The sequence below is a fragment of the Fulmarus glacialis genome, unplaced genomic scaffold (genome assembly GCF_000690835.1).
Source record: "Fulmarus glacialis isolate BGI_N327 unplaced genomic scaffold, ASM69083v1 scaffold10821, whole genome shotgun sequence".
In the NCBI taxonomy this organism is placed as follows: domain Eukaryota; kingdom Metazoa; phylum Chordata; class Aves; order Procellariiformes; family Procellariidae; genus Fulmarus; species Fulmarus glacialis.
The window spans coordinates 207706-224927 of record NW_009192250.1 but is presented as its reverse complement, the minus strand read 5'-3'; the positions used below and the strand labels follow the sequence as shown (position 1 = coordinate 224927).

General features: G+C 36.2%; 1 protein-coding gene across 1 annotated transcript in view; it reads left to right on the top strand.

Annotated features, from left to right (window-relative positions):
- The first annotated feature begins 16 nt into the window (after positions 1–16).
- The window catches only part of TBCD (tubulin folding cofactor D), a 117464-nt gene continuing 100258 nt past the window's right edge, over positions 17–17222 (top strand). Inside the window, exons 1-7 of the mRNA XM_009587013.1 lie at positions 17–209; positions 3635–3685; positions 3875–3972; positions 4718–4819; positions 6252–6398; positions 7239–7294; positions 11199–11331. Of these exons, the coding sequence (XP_009585308.1) occupies positions 17–209; positions 3635–3685; positions 3875–3972; positions 4718–4819; positions 6252–6398; positions 7239–7294; positions 11199–11331 (780 nt within the window). The remainder of the gene's footprint in view (positions 210–3634; positions 3686–3874; positions 3973–4717; positions 4820–6251; positions 6399–7238; positions 7295–11198; positions 11332–17222) is intronic.

Genomic DNA, 17222 nt, shown 5'->3' with positions numbered 1-17222 from the left:
ACGGCTGGCCTCGGGCATGGCTTTGGGCGAGATGGAGGGAGCGGGGCCGGAGCCAGAGGACGGCAAGAATCAGGAGCCAGGTATCGTCACCACGAGAAATATCCTGGAGAGTTTCACAGAGAGTCAGGAGGTCAGCGGGCTCATCGGTAACCTGAAGGAAGTCTTTGGGGATCTGGTGTCTCGAGAAATGACCATGGAGAAATTCATAGGTGAGCACATCATCCAAAGGGAGCATGTTCTTATGTTGCTTAAAGGAATTTATTACCAAAAAAGGACTAAAACGCTAATTTTGGCTTAGTGATAATGCTGGAACTTTATCAACAAGTAGTTTAGATTTATTTTTTTACTCATTTTATTTTCTAGCTGTTTCTTCTATTATTACACGGTATTTAACTACTGTAAATAAAAACCCAGGTCTTGGGTTTAAGAAATCTGAATTCTGACCCATGTTTAGCCTCCAGTTTCCTATTCAAATGCAGGCAATAATTTAGTTAAAGTTTGTATGTCTGTCAAATAAAGCCATTTTTGTACCTAATTATTTGCTAAAAATGTATACATTTTGAGCTTTAAAGTGGTAATTTCATATTTTTACTTTTATATTTTGTAGGAAATATGAAGGGCAGCTGACTCCATACAGATCATGTAATTGTTTCTGAGTGGAGGCAACTTGGATCAGACTTAGTAGCTGAGCTTTTGTGCCATATAATGAAACCTATTCTGCTTCTAGACCTCAGCTGAATATAGAAGTGGTATAATTATGTGCATGTAGCAGTGTCCTAGGTAATTAGCCTGTTATAATGCACATCTGTGTGTTGGATCCAATATTCTGACCAGATGATTTGCAAAAGTTAATTCAAAGTTTCATGTATTTACAAATCAAGTGGACTAGCATTTTGCAAGTACTTTTGCAAAAATGGTGAAATTGCAAAAACTTACAGTAAAAATATTGATCCAGTGTCTTTGTTTTTGACAAAAAGAAACTAGATAGGCAAACAATAAACCAGAAAACCCAAAATTTGGAAATCTGACCCTGCAGAAGTTACTCAGTAGAATTATACTCGATTGACTTAACTGACTGTTCCATCTGAGGAGGTTAATGATGAACATGTTCAGAAAGAAGTAGCAAGAGCACTCATACTTGTGTTGATTGTTCGGTATCCCAGGTGAAATGGCAGAATTTGATGGGATAGAAAAGCAATTACTGAAAAAATCTCAGTGTCTGAAAGGCCATCATCTCTTCCTTGCTATGCCTCTTGCTATGCCTCTCTGTCTTTCATATCATATATACTGTCTCTGTGTATTTAAATTGTATTTATGTACTTTCTGCATGCATCTCCACTCGTCATAAGTTCTTATGAGAAAAATTGCTTTTCTACCCATTGAAACCTGTGACTTTTGCAATTCTTGGGAGCAAGTCCTTTGAAGGTAGGGGGATATTGCTGTATAGTAAGTATCAGAAGAGCATATCATTGCCCGGTAAATACAGTGTTAATATACTTAAAACTGATAGGCGCTGTACATCATCTTGTTCAATATTTGGTTATAATATTTAGTGTCATAAGGTATCCTTTGATCCTTCTTGGGCAAAATGTCCCAAATATGGTAATAAGCTAAATGTGTGGGATACAACGTTGAGGCTTAGGGAATACCTTAAATCTGTATGCAGATAACACAGTAATGACCAGTTACAGAGGATTTTAATGCAGATCTCCAAAGCATTCACAAAAACATGTGATGCTCATTTTTTTGTGATCTGTTAGAAGTTTGGAAGATAGTTTAATCTGCAACTATAATTTTGTAGGAAAACTTAAGATCTTTTTTTGAAATGATAGCATTAGAAGAACTTTTTTTTTTCAGTTCATTCTCTTCAGCATTTAGATTTGGGGTTTTACTTTAGATTGCCAGACCGTTATCTGGGAGAACAATTTGCAAGATAAGGAATTTGCTGTTAAATTCCACTTCTGCTTGAGAGCTATTGCTTTGCGTGTTGATGGAATTTCTTGTATTCACTAGTTCTGTTATTTGTATGCAGCTTAAGGTATCATTAATTACAATGGGAAGTTAGTGATGATTAGGAGCTCAGGTTTCCCTCTTGGTAATAGACAGCACTATGGTATCCCAATGGAATTGTACAAGTTACTGCAAGGATACTGTTGGACTGGCTGGTGTCTTGAAAGTGGTTGTGCAGTGTCATCCGTTGTCAACTCCAGCACTGCTGAAGTTGAGTTATGTCTTAAATCTACATGTTGATGTGACAAGTGGAGAAAGGGGATAGAGAGAAAAATTTTTGAGAGAGAAACAAATGCCGGAAAAGATGACATTTTAGTTTTCTAATTAAAAAGCTATTTTCGGACCATATATCTAAAATGACACAGGCAATCTCCAGCGCAATACTGGATCACTTGATGATCTCTTCTGAAATCCATCTTTCATTTCTGTAGCTGCTTTTCGTTGATTTTAGGTTTAAATTGAAATGCTTTTGTTTCTAAAAACTGTGGCAAGTTGATCTTAGCTTTTTCAATATTCAGTTTCAATTTGTCTTTCCTGAACTCAGTTCCCAAAAGGAAATTAACATGTTACTGGCAGCAATATAAAGTAAGTAATGTGAAAAGTTCAGAGGAGCACAGATAGTAATAGCTACAGTTTGTATTTGTCCAGGTTAAAATGTGTCAAGGATTCTTTGTTCTTTGCTGAATAATTTCCTGTGTTCTATTTCAAAATGAAAAACTAGCTCTGAGAATTGTGAAGAGCACTTTCACTTGCAAAGTAGTACTACGTTGGTTTCTCTTCTGCTATGGTGAGGTAGCTCAAAACAAAGAGATGAGAATTTTGCCATGCCTATACCCTGTTTCAGTACAGATCCTCAGTGGTGGAACTATATCTTTAAATATGTTCCAGGCCTGGGGAGGAAGATAGCCCTGTGGTGAAACCCAGTGTGTCCAGGGAGAATTTCCCCATAGCTGTATTAGCCTCAGGATTGAAAAAGTGTCATGCTATTACACTTCTTGATGTTGAGATATCTTTGTGTGTGTGTGTGTTTTTAAAGACAGTCGGTAATTTGACATGCTAACAAATAGAACAGTGTGTAAAAGTAAGTGGGATTCTGTATGTTAACGAAGAAGACGTGAACAGCAAGGCAGAAAGGTATAAAGCAGCATTCTGGTTGCTGTGTGGGTAAGAAGGCAGTGTAAAGCTGGTACACCTGGAGCAGCTACGGTCTATGGTGGTTTGATGTTCTCTGTTTGCAGAGTTCCATCAGAAATGGTGCGCTGGTAAGTTGCGCTTAGGAAGGGAGAACCACAAAGAGCTCTGCAGTGAAGGGCAGCAATAAACTGAGCGATTGCTTGTTTATCTAGCTATGGGATTTGTCCACAGTAATTTGAGAGACTCCTGGAAGGGAGTTTATGATTCAGTGTAGGTAATGCACTACAGAAGTGGACAGACTGTATTTTTACAGTTACTTCTCTGTAGTTTTCTTACTTTTTGACTTCGCTTACAGGTGGTGGATGCACTTAGCTCAAGGATACTGAAATCTTAAGCTAAAACTGTCTAGAATCAGGGGTGTATCTCACAATTAATGCCTGTAAGAGCCTTTAATTTCAGTAGCTTATTACAGATATCTTTTCCTTTTCAGGTATAATGGACAAGTACCAGGAGCAACCTCACTTGTTGGATCACCACTTAGGTAGGCATATCATCTTTAAATACTTTTTTGTGTATATACTTGAAAATCTGTTGAACTAGAAGGTCAAGATTGCTGTGGTTGATATTACTTACATTATATGACTACTATCTCCCGCTTTATTATTAGAAGTATGAGAAACTGTAAGCTAACTGCATGTGGTCTCTCTTTTTTTTTCTCTCATTTCATTAGAGTGGATGATGAATTCATTGTTGGATATAATACGGGACAATGGATCTCCTCCCCCGCTAGTTCACCTGGCTTTTAAATTTCTTTACATCATTACAAAGGTAAAAAAACCCAAATTTAACATTCTGTAAGTGAAATGTGTAAGTTTCCAATATTTTCTTTGTTGTTTAAATAACTTCAAAAAATTTCATATTTTCAAAAATAGTAAAATAAATAAATAATTGTCTGAGTAATGCAGTGAAATGTTTTGCACTGTACTGTGAAAGATCAGTTCTCTTTTTTATGATTTTCATGATAGCTTATGTTATTTAATGATCCAGAGTAGTAAAAATCAAGGTCTGAATGCAAAAACAATTGCAGACATTGAGATACTGAGTGATAAAACAAGAGTCATAATGTTAAAAAGAAGAGTAAAGTATGATGAAGAATGAGATGGATTGTGGAATTTCCATCTGAGCATAAGAAGACATTTTTTGACTGTGAGGGTTGAACACTGGAATAGATTGCTCAGAGAGGTTGTGGAGTCTCCATCCCTGGAGATACTGAATACCCTACTGGACAAGGTCCTGGGCAGCCTGCTGTGGGTGACCGTCCTTTAGCAGGAGAGTTGGACTAGGCAATCTCCAGAGGTCCCTTGTTTTAAAGTTAAAGAATTATCCTGCCATTAATTCTTAATAAGTTCGTAAAAATGCAAAAATCTAAAGGTATTTAAGACTTTAATTCTTATCCTTACTGTTCTTACTACATGAGGATCGTATACAAGAGGCTCCTCAAAGGGTCTTTTCTTTTTCCTCAGTACTTAACGATGCCAGATGGCTTACTAAATTTTGAAACTTTCTGTTATAGGTAAGAGGGTACAAACTTTTCCTCCCACTGTTTCCTCATGAAGTAGGTGATCTACAGCCTGTTTTGGATATGCTTGTAGACCAGAATCCAAAAGACTCTGAGGTGAGGACTAGCTGTACTTTTTGTTTAACTTTTGTCTCATACAGAAAAAGCTGGTGAACAATGTAAGAAAAAAATCTGGAAAAAAGTGTACAAAGCAGTGATACACCCTGTCAGGTGTTAACTGATTATCAGGATTTAGCATGAAAGTCAACTTGTCAGAAGACAATTGTCTTGTTGAAGGAGAGGTCTTGTGTTTTTCTTTCATGGGGTATGTTCTAAGGATTTAGAAGTGATGGCGGTTGAGGTGCAAAATCTTTAACCACTCTTATAAGGGAACAAATTAATTGAAAAAACAGTAATAAGAAAGGCAGTAAAAGATACTGAATTTCTAAAAGGAGTAACTGAAAAATCCTTTTCCTGCTATGCATATCATTAACGGTCATGTTAATTTAGCTTGAAGTCATAAAAGTATGACGTTTCCTTTTCTTTTGAAAGGAGGGAGGTGAAGTTTGGAGAAAATTGCGCAGTTATGGGAATGAATTGCTTGGATTTTTGCCTTTTGATAATATATTCCTGGGTGTGGAAAAATAACACAGAATTTCAGATCTTTTTCCACCTGTTTGCAATTTGAAAAACAGTGTGACACCACTTCATTATGTCTCCTGATTTAAGGTTTTATTTGGCTGGGAATGTTCTGGCCAAGAATTCCGATTCAAAAAAATATTTAAGAATTTTTAAGCATGGATTGAGATCATAGAATCATAGAATGTTTTGAGTTGGAAGGGACCCATAAGGATCATCGAGTCCAACTCCCAAGATACCGTAGTTCATATTCTTATATTTTTGAATAAGGAAAAATAAGAATTCCGGAAGGCTTATTAAGATAGATGAATTTTAAGACAGATCATCATCTATTATAACTAACAAAAATCATGGATATAAAGACAATAATTGTATCGCTGCTCTAAATTAAAATACTTTTGTAATAATCGTTATCGCTTCTGACCACTTTGCTGTTGTTGATGCAGTTGTACAGCTTCTAAAGCTTTTACAGCTTGTTAAAGTTCCTCCTTGTCTGTCTGTCTCTGAAAACACATCTAAAGGTGTTTCAGTAAACCTATGAAAGCAACACATAAGAAATTAGGAAGAAAAACATATTTCTGTCATATTTGTGACTGGAGGCACAAATGGGCTGAGGGAAGGAGAAAACAGGAAAATGGCAACATGCAGTTTGCCTTTGGGAAGGAAATAAACTTGTCTAGGTTTCAGATTCAGAGGGGAGGGTCCATTCATTTTGTTACAGTTTTCCTATTTGGAATCTCTTGTAGTTCTGTCTCCTGTGGTGTTCCAGAGCATTCAGGATCAGTGTTTTTTCTTCATCATCCTACTTCGAAAGTTCTTTGGAGCTAGTGGATAGTTTGTGCTCCAGGCACTTTGTTGGAATATGTTCCAGAAAATGGAGTGCATATTTTGTTTTACCGTTCTTTTCCAGACTTGGGAAACTCGTTATATGCTTTTATTATGGCTCTCCATGATTTGCTTGATTCCTTTTGATCTGGCCCGTTTTGACGGAAATACTATTTCTGAGGAAGGGCATGCTCGTATGCCAACAATGGATCGCATACTTAAAATAGCAAAAGTAAGTATAATACATCTTGGAATACTTTCAGACCTGTGATATTTTTCTTAGGCTTAATCTTTCAATATGTAATAAATTATTGTCTTTTCAGAATATTATTTAAGCCCATATTTTCTGTATCTAATCTGTAAAGAATTTCTCCGTAGTTTTGGAATCTTCAGTATGTTCTTTGCTGCTTTAGTGTCATATGAGACTGTTACTTGTTTTCCCTGAAGTAATAAACTATCTTATTTTATGACTATCTGATATGAATGCATGCCTTTGATTATGTTAACAGCTTTTAGTGTTTGAAAATACTAGCTAGCTTTTTCTGAAAGCCAAGTTTAATGATTTATATAGGAAATTAGCATTCGATCAGGATGAGTAACATCGGAAGCTATGACTGCATGAATTTTCAACAAAGATAATAAAGTTTCACTAGGTGTGAACAGAAGTGGCTCACTTGTCATCCCTTTAAGATAAAAATAAACAACACCTACCCCCCGCCCCCAAATACCTGAACAGCTTATGCTTTTGACGCTTGCAGCACTTAAGTGGCTTATCACTTGTAGGCATGTAGTATCACAAATGTGACGGTAAGTTAAGGCTTCGGTAAAGGTAAACTTGCTTTGAAAGACACTAGAAGAGAGACTTTGTTGTCTGAGATATGGTTTGTTAAATGGGAAATTTAGTTTTTTATGATCTTAAGTTTGTAATCATAATAATTACATAATATATGTAATCATAATAATGTTTGTAATCATAAGTATTAAGTAGTATCTTCATGTACAAAGTTGTTACGTAGTTGTTATTAAATCTACATGTATGAATTATTTTACAGTTAGTTTCTTTTATCTTTAGTGTTACTTGGTTGTCAGTGATAAGGCTCGAGATGCAGCTGCTGTACTGGTTTCAAAGTAAGTCTCTTTTGCGCTTCTTGGCAGAAAGGAAAAAAGCTGGCTCCCATTTCTCCTGCCATTTTTTAGGCTGTCATGCTGTTAATGACAGCGTTGGGAGGACTGGAAGTTGCCAGCTGTATGTGGGATGTTAAACTTGCTTGAATCAGATCCAATAGCGTGTTTATTATTGGAAATGCTGTTTTCTTCTGCTTACTAGAGTAACAGGTATCTTATTACAAGTGATACTGGTAACAGGATACTGTTCAAATTGCAATTTAGGGACTAGTTTGTGCTACAGGGTTTCAGGAAGATACAGTTATTCTGTGTTGCTGCTGATTTTTGCAGTGTGTTGCATGGTAAATAGAGAATTGGTATCTAATATTACTGGTTTGATCTTTCCGAGAAGTGCTTAAGTTACGTAAAAGGAAATAGTAGTGCTAGAATTTTTTTTCTTAATATCCCTCTTGTCACTTCCTTCATTCTCTCATCTAGAAAACAATACTTCTGTTTTCTTAGGTTTATTGTTGTGAATAATTCATCAAACGAAACAGTTGTAAGATAACGGAACTTTCTAAATCCTATTGTTTTACACACTGGTTGGTGTTCAGACATGGAACAATTTGTGACAGAGGTGCAGAGGAGTGATTTTTTGCATCACTTCAGTAATACTGATGCTAGGGTTGTTTGTAAATTCGAAATAATGAACTTCTATATCTCTTCTTTCCTCTCTAGTGCATTAGTGAGGATTGGTTTCATTTGTGATGCATATGAAAATAAATTACAAAGACCATAAACTGTGCTAGTACACATGTATCTTTTTTCCAGTATATATCACAGTACATGTTCCAAAATATTCTAGCAGAAGAGGACTTTAGTCAGCTCAGTTTGTCATTTGGTCTTTCTTTTCTTTGTTCTTTCTTTTTAAAGCAAGCACAACCCCAGAATCTTTACAGCAGCATATACTATATCTACACTAGGGGGCTCTGCCAACTTAGTTTTGCCAGTGTTGCTCTAGGAGCAGAGGCTCTGTACGGGGAACAAGATGAAATGATGATAGTGGATGTGGGTAGCTGGTCTGAACAATAAAATCTGTGTTAACGTTTTTCTCTGGATTAAGGGGCACAAAATTTGTGGGATTAATTGTATCAAAATATAAATTGTTAAATATAATGTTTAGTAGAGCACATCCTAACTGTCTTTTTGGGAAATAACTGTCCATGTACTTATTTTAAATTTATTCTCAACTTCAGTCATGGGGCTCAATGCTTTAGAAATTTTTATTTAATGAGTATAATGCTACAGTTCTGAGTCATTTTTTTGTTTTAGAACAGACAGTGTCATGCGGAAAATTCATGAAGGAGTTCAGACTAGAATCATAGTTCTCTGGTGACTAGTCCTGTACTTTTTTGATTTACTCTGAAATATTTCAGAGCAAAATTTAAGTGAATGCATGAATCATTTGAATAGTCTTTAATAAATAATCTTGTCTGTTACATACATATTTCCATGCGACAGAATGTAGGTTTGTCTCCTTATCCTAATTAGTTTTTGCAGTCATTTTGGAAGTGATAATTTGAAGTTGCTTTTCTAGGATTTTTATCTATCTCCATTAGTAATCCATCTTGTCACAAGTTGACAGAAGCAGAGGATTTGAGATGGAAGTGTGACATAGAGTGGATTATTCTTGAGCATTCATATGTGCCTGAATGTCCCTTTTATCTTCTTCACTTCCTAAAAACCCAGAAAAATACCCAACTCAACGAACTGTGATAGACTCTTGAAGGTACATGCAGTATTTGGGAGCCTTCTCAAGTAAGGATGACAGTAATTTTAAAAGATTCTTTCATCACATTATACAAATTGAATTTACACTTCATTTGCACTCCACGGTATCTGTAAAAATAAATTACTAGTGGAAGCATATATATAGCAATGTGATTGATTACAGCATTTACATTCAGCAAAACTTTGTGTTCATGCAGTTCTCAACCCCGGATTTCAGGGGGATTTCGTAAGTGCCTTGCATCCTAATGCAGGGTACTCTGCAGGCATGTTATTAGCGGTTGTCTTATGTTCTCTTCACCTCCATTTTATTGGCTGAATTGATTTTTATTAAAAGTATATATTCATAACAAATAAGGTGATAGAATACATTAAGCTTGTTCTCGTACCAGCTGCATCAAGGTGTGTAAGACTGTAATGGGAGCAAAATTACTATTTAGTGTACTTATTATTTAGTTTATTGTGAAAACACCATTTTCAAAATAGCCTAGTGATTAAAACACTTCACCAGGAATTAGAAGACCCGGGTCCAAGGCCTTGGTGCACTTGGTGCACTTAAATTCACTGCGTTCACATCCCAAAACAGTTCTTTAATGAGCGAGCATAGTTATTCTGAGATGAGATCACTGTTTCGTCTTATTGAAGTTAGACTGTTGGGTAGGAAGGAGTACAAAAGTCCTAGGATAGACAGAGAGATAAGATACAAGAGTCTAACTCTGTAACACGGGGAGTAGGAAACTCCTTGGGGAGGAGGGGGAGGTCTGGGTTCTGGTTCCTGCTCTAATGAGTCTATGAGTTTCAAATGAAGTTTAGAAACATCAGGATCCAAGACTTCCTGTTTTCCAAAGTAATTTGCTTTTCTTTTCATAGGGCAAAGGAGCTGGAGTTTGTTTCATGAATTCTCTTTTCTGTCTGCTCAGTGACCTGGTTGAAGTAGGAGGAGATGAGGCTTATCCCTATCTTGCTTCTAGTCTGGAGGTTAGGGCACTCCTTTGAGAAATTAAGATTTAAACTGCTTTGGGCTGAGAGAGGGTCTAGGAACCAGTTCATCTACTTTACAGGTTACTTCTGTTACCTGTGCTATTGTGCAAAAGAAGGCTTTGTCCTTGCTGCTCTGTTATAAAACAAACCACCCCCCCTCAGCTAACCCCTGCCCCAAATCATCTGGTTCTATTGCTGAACACAATAGATACTGACTTTGAAGACAATTCAAGTGATCACATGTCTGCTCGCTGTTTCCTGTGTTGTCTGTATTTAATATTCGCTGTTAGTTAGCTTTTAGTGCTGTTCCCCATTTAATTTGTAAGTGTATAAAGTAACCAGGTACAGCCTCTGCATACATCCTTCTTTAAGCGCTATGAATTGTACTTTGTGGGCTTTCCCATGTACTTGTTTCCTTTGATTGTATTGAGAACAAAGTTTCTTAATTTAGTCTGAATCTCTGCTGGAACAGGACCTTAATTTTTAGGTGCTAAGAATACTAAATTAGATAACTGAAGCAGATGCCTGAACTGTAGCTTGGCTGGCGTTGATGATGACTGAGTATAGGTTTAGGGAAGTAGTTTAACCATGATGAACCTCTTTCGCCCTCTGTAAGATAGGTAGAAAGGCATCTCTTGACCCATCCAGTGTGTTAAATAACAGGTGTTTGACCTTTTCAAATATCTGAAAAAACAAACATAGTGCTGATGATTGCTCTTTATGGTCCTGGCTGATAACAGTGCAGTATGGACCAACTGTTGATTTGCACTAATTTTCAGATTTGCAGAATAGCTGTTCTTGGTGAGAATGGTGGAGAATCCTCCTATTTGTTTCAGCTTTTCACTAATTCTAATGGAAATAATTTTTATGTGGGACCTTTGGAAAGTTTGTTGCTTTACAATTAAGATGAGAAGTCTCTAGAATCCAAGTTTATAGATTGGTTTGAAGTGAAAGTGAAATTCTGGGTCAGAGCCTTGCTCAGTAACAGAAGGGCTGAACATACGATGGTTTGGAGTGTTCCCACCCTCAGCGATTTAGGAAAACATCCACTGGAGAATTGTTTTTAGGAACTGCAACCAGTTTGGATAGCAGGAAAAATTATTTTTCATTGAGAGTCATAAAGTTAGTAACTGCAGCGTTTTGTTTTTTTCTGTGACAGATTTATTGTCCGCCCTGATGTCAGGCAAAAAAGGATGGCAGACTTCCTGGACTGGACACTTTCAATGTTATCTAAATCCTCCTTCCAGACCATGGAGGGGACTGTTGTTATGAACGGCATGCTCCAGGCCCTGGTAAATACTGTTTTTCCTTTAAAAGGTAGATGATTGTATTTATGATTCTATGATACTGCTAAGGTAGACATTTAATAGCAAATGCACAGAGAGGTTCCTGTTTATTTAAAAGGGATAAGATAATATACAGCTATAATTTCCTCCACAACAGTTTTGGAGATGTAACTTCCCGTGTATGTATATTTTCTTTAAGTATTCTTGTCATCACCAAATGAAAGTTAAGTTACCATGATAAATACTGATAAATAACTCTCAAAAATGCTTTTAAATATTTGATTGTGTATTAGTAGTCGTTTCATAACTCAGTTTCGGTTGTTTGGTGGTTTTTTTTCTTTTTCCTTTGAACAAAACCTTTGAAATAAATTAAATAATTGGAACTGTATAAAATGAAGAGGTTGGGCTTCTGATATAGTAATGGTCCCTCCTAGACTTTTCAGAACTGGTAACCAAAATGCAAGTGGTTCTTGAAAGTTGTATCCATTCTTCTTCAACTAAAATATTGTTCTCAATAGTTTTAATAAGACACACTAAACTTGTTAGACAGTGTCCACCTTTGAAATAAATTAAATAATTGGAACTGTATAAAATGAAGAGGTTGGGCTTCTGATATAGTAATGGTCCCTCCTAGACTTTTCAGAACTGGTAACCAAAATGCAAGTGGTTCTTGAAAGTTGTATCCATTCTTCTTCAACTAAAATATTGTTCTCAATAGTTTTAATAAGACACACTAAACTTGTTAGACAGTGTCCTTGAGTTTTTTTTTTCTCTTTCCTGTGGTTTTGCTTGCTAATCTGAACAAGTTTTTTGTTTAATGCTCCTTACCTTGTGAAGTAACAATAGTTTATGACTCAAAGAGCTGAATTCTTAGTTTGGGTTTTAAAATTTATATGCTGAGCATGGGAAAAAATCTGTAATACCTGAACCACTACTATATGATAGCACTCTTCTTGTACATTCTAGGAATATCTTTTTATAAAAGCGTTCTGTAGTTTTACACCCTTGAAAGTGTTGGTGTGCATTTTGAAATACTTGAATAACAGTTCTGGTATCTGTTCCAGTTTTGATGTCCGAATATATTTGGGTGGAATGGAGGAGTTTGTGTGGGTGGAGTTGCTCCTTTGTGGTTTTGTTGTTGACCAAAGTTGAGGTAGCACAAGCAAAGTCAGATGACATGCTCTTGTACAGTCTTTGTACAGGTTTAAGGATTTGCTGGTATTTGTACGTTTCTATAATTTGCATAATTTTGCAGCTCTTTTTAAATAATTGCTATGAGGACTTGTATGCAGTATGTTACTAAACATCAAAGCAAAGTTCTGGAACAAGTGTGTGGTGTGTGTTTTTTGTTTTTTTTTTCTCTAGCAGCTCTTCCAAATCAGAAGATACAAGAAATGTTCTATATTTAGAATAACTTGGGACTTGCTGCTTAAGCAGGAGGAAGCATTATTTGTATGCATTGCAGTATGTTTCAAAAGACAGAATGATGTTTCATCATTTTATTGTCAGATCTGGAAAGGGAGACTGACTGACTGCCATTCTAGGTGCATGATGAGACCTGTAGGATGTATAATACATTAGTGTTTTGTCATAATTCCTTTGAGTTTGGCTTTGGCTCTATCCACCTGTTCATTAGTGCATACTAAGCGAAACAGGTGAATACTTAACAAGTAGAATCGAAACTAGAATGTGATACAATATACCTGGAAGCAGAAGCCTGCCTTCTTGCATTTATATGATTTTTTTCCTCCTCTGTGGGATAGGAGAAAGTATTTATCAGGCCAGTTTTATTTGTGTCCTACAGCTCAAAACTCCAGTTCCACTTGGTAGGTATGAGCAGACTGAATTTTTAAAGTCTCTTCTTGCATTCAGTCTTCAATTTTTAATTTCAGTTACTACAATGTAAGCATGAATTATCTCATTAGGGAATAAAGGTTTTCAGAATGATACGTATGCAGGTATGTATGTACGCAGACATGCTTAAGTGGAGTAGGATAATATTAAGAATTTTGTAACGCGCTTGTAACAATAGCATGCTGTTAAACCAAAAATATCAGCTGAAAATAAAAGCAGTGTTTAAAATAAGTAAACCTTTTCTCTTAAACATACAAGATTCTAACAGTCTATACAGAACATAATAAGTAATTGCTAAGTGTGTAAAACAGAACACATCCTCATGAGGGGCAACTAAAACTTCAAACAGTGTCAACAAGCTTCAAAATTCTTTGCCCTTGGATTCCTCCAGCAATTTGTTACTTTAAGAGTCAAACTGTAGTTGCCTGGGCATTTCTCTCTGAACAAGCGAGAGAAAAAAGACCCTTTTTCAGTTTTCCAGTCAGCATAGCAAGGCAGGTTTAGGGAATGTAACCCACCAGCGTGGGGATAAAAAGTCTTTCTCTCTCTTCATCAGATCAGTTTAGGGTAGCCCCTAACAGTGTGGATTTCAGTTGGATTCTAATATTATGCTGTTTATGATCTGCATTTAGGAAATAGCTTGTAGTGAGATTGGCATGGAAAAACTGTTTTAAAAAAGACATGAAACTCTTGCATTTCAATGAACTGAAACTGCAAGTTAGGTATGCAATGAGTAGTTCGACGTTGCTGCACTTTGATCTGCCTCTTCGTGGCCTTAAGTCTTGGTGATTAGGTATGCTACTGTTTAATCTAACTCAGCATTATGTGTGGAACAAGTACTACTGTTTCATGATTCTTGTTGAAACATGCAGCCTGCATTACACATTTTAATTCCATTGATGCTTTTTTCTTTTTTTTTCTTTACACCTGTCGTCAGTAATATATCATTTCACAACAGGTGTGCACTAGCAGGAATCTTTGCTTGCAGTATTTCAGATTCAGGTTTAAAAACTGTCCTCTTTTGTTGAAACTAACATTGCAGTGTTGAATTAAATTCACTTTTGTGCTTGGATACTTTGTATATTTGAAGGATTATAAATGTTGGATTAATAAGAAATTGCCACATTTTTTTATAACATTTGTTTACTTGAAGGAAACTTCTAACCTGTTTCAAGAATCTGCATTTTAAATTCTCTTGGTCTGGAGGTTTGCTTTTAAACCTGCCATTATATCAAACAGCTTTTTAGTTATTGCTGCAGGGTGTAGCACTCCCAGTTCTTGCGTGACAGAGATGTCATCATGTTGAGGTAGCCTTGGGCATTGAAACTTATTAAACCTTATTTGTTTTATAAGTGATTCAGTATACAAGTGTGAGTAATAATTAAAAAAAATAAAACGCCCTACACAGTGATCTGATGAAACTCGAGAGTCTTAAGAACAGGGCATTTCCCTGAGCTGTCTCTAATGCAAAAGTTATTTAGCAATAGCTACATGCTTATGTAAATTTTGCTCCAGGGAAGAAAGAACTCTCTAACTCTATTCTTTCAGACCCAGAGGCACAAAAATAGAATATTTCCAAATAGAATGTTTCCCAAGTCTCTATATTTTTGGCATTCTCAAAGAATTAGTGATGCTAGGATTGTCTATTGGCATTATTTTTTTAAAAAGGTGTTGTTGCTTAGTGGTTTGGTGATAAAGTTGTACAAAAAGCAGTGTTGATATAAGGAGAAGAAAAAAATTCTTACGTCTGCAGATACGAAGGGCACTGACCTCTTTCTGGTAATACTGTATCTCCTCTCTTTTTGAATGGCACGGTGTATGCTAATGTGGCCTTGTCTGATACTTCTGAGATTTTTCCTTCTCACTAGAAATATTGTGGTTAGTTCAAGGTTCAGAAGTTATGTTTTCATAAGACTGTTTCTTTTTCCTGTTAGAATATAATGCTGTCTCAAGTTGCTAATTTTTTTTTCTTTTCTTCCAAGTATGTCAAATCTGTGTTTTTGGGCAGTCTCGTTAAGATGGAGGGGAACTATTCTGTTAGCTGTCCATGTGTTAGTCTAAACTTTTCAGGCTTTTGACTGATAAATAACTAAGATCTTATGAAAAGTGAACTCCTTTTGCCACCCATTTAACTGGGCTCTGTATTGAAGTTTGTCAGCTTAATTACCGTGTTGATGATGACATTATCAATACCCTGCCAAATATGTGACCTACAGAAGGAGTACTATTTATGTTGAAGACGTAGTAAGAACAAGCACTTTAACTAATCTGTTTTACCATTAGCTGCACATACAATGCATTAAATATTCTCTGCTTCCAAGCGAACTTATTATTCTGACAGTATGTCCTCCCTCACTTTGTTTACCTCCCCACATCTGGCCTGGAGGCAGGGATGGCTGATAGCTTTCCCTGGACCTGGATGTTGTGTGACTACTAGAGGGTGCTCCAGAGTAATGAAAGATATCATTTACTTCTCTTCCCATAGAGGCTGAAATTATCCTCCCAGTCCTTGACTTGGCTGGTTACAACCAGAGGGTAGATTCAGACTTGTGTCTCCTGCTCGGCAGGAAGATATTCTTGCTACCAAACAGTCAGGCCACCCTTAATGGTGATTTGTATAGCTTGGGGAACATGTCCTGGAGATGATCCTGTTTGATATATCTCATGAAGGTCGGGCCTAAAGTGGGTTATGCCGACAATTGGAAGGTGTGGTGTGTTTCTTATGTGATTACTAAGAAACTAGGTTTTGTTTTCCTTGCACCATGCTATTTCTAAAGCAAAACCAGACTTGACAGTCGTCATTGCTTGCACACCACTGATTTTCTCTAATTTGTAGGTGGCTTAATTATTTATAAGAGAGGGAGTCACATACTTTTCAACAGTTCAACAGGTTGGGTAAGTTGGTGTATGCTGTATGTCCTCATTAAAGTGAAGAGACCATGGCGTAACTTTGATTGCCTGGATACTCCAATAGACAGGCTCCTTACTTTCAGTATTGTTAGTTGCTGACACTAAAATGTCTATGCAGGTGGCAAACCAAGCTTATTAATTATTTTGTTTGTATCAGATTTTTTCAAATGGTATGCCTTGGATGTTTTTCTTCCTTCAAGGCAGGAAGTTTAAGCTGAATACTGTCATGCACTCCTCTTTTTAGTATACCCTCTGTAAGCTCTAGGTTTGCAGGATTTTTCTGAGGCGGTAACTTTGCCTTACATGCATGACTATTTGTAGCACATGCCCGAAGAAAATACATACCCTTTTTTTTTTTTTTTCCCCTTTCTTCCCCCAGAGGCCAACATCTGTTAAAGTGCTCTTTTATTTCCCCTGGAAAATATATCTAGTAAGCTCAAAAGTTTGGGAAATTTGGGTTTGTGAATGCTTTTGCATTCTTTAATTCATAAAGAAGTAATAAAAACTTCTTTTCTTGACATTTCTACAATCAGCAAAAAAACCCAGACACTGGATTTCCTGCTGTGTTGAGTATCTGAAGAGTAGTTCTCAACAGTTTGGTTATTTCCTATTTACTTCTATAAAAATTGGTTTTTTGGTAAACATGGCTGTTAAACTTTTCTTTGATACAGAGAAGTACCTGATGTATCACTTGCTGAAACACCAATAATCTGGTAGAAGGTTGTATCTGACCTGCAGTGTGCATTAGTGGGTACAAACAAAACTTCTTTTCCTTTCAGACATTTGGCATTTTCAGCTGTGTTTATTCCAAAATCAGTAGGTAACATATTCTGTTGAACAAAAACATGTAAATATTAAGTCCCTTTTTTTTTTTTTTAAGTTTAGTTATTAATTTAAACACAGTAGCTATGATGTTCTTTGGTTAATTTTTACTTCCCCTAAAAACTTGCGTTGATAAAATAAAATCCCTTAATCCATATTGCAATTGATTTACAGTAGTTGCTATGATGATTTTAACATCTGAAAGTATATTGTAAATTCTTGCAGTATTTTGTCTGAGGATAGATGTTCTGTGTTGAAAATCAGTTATGAAAGTAGTTTGTTATTTAAGTATGTAGTGAAACTACATTTGT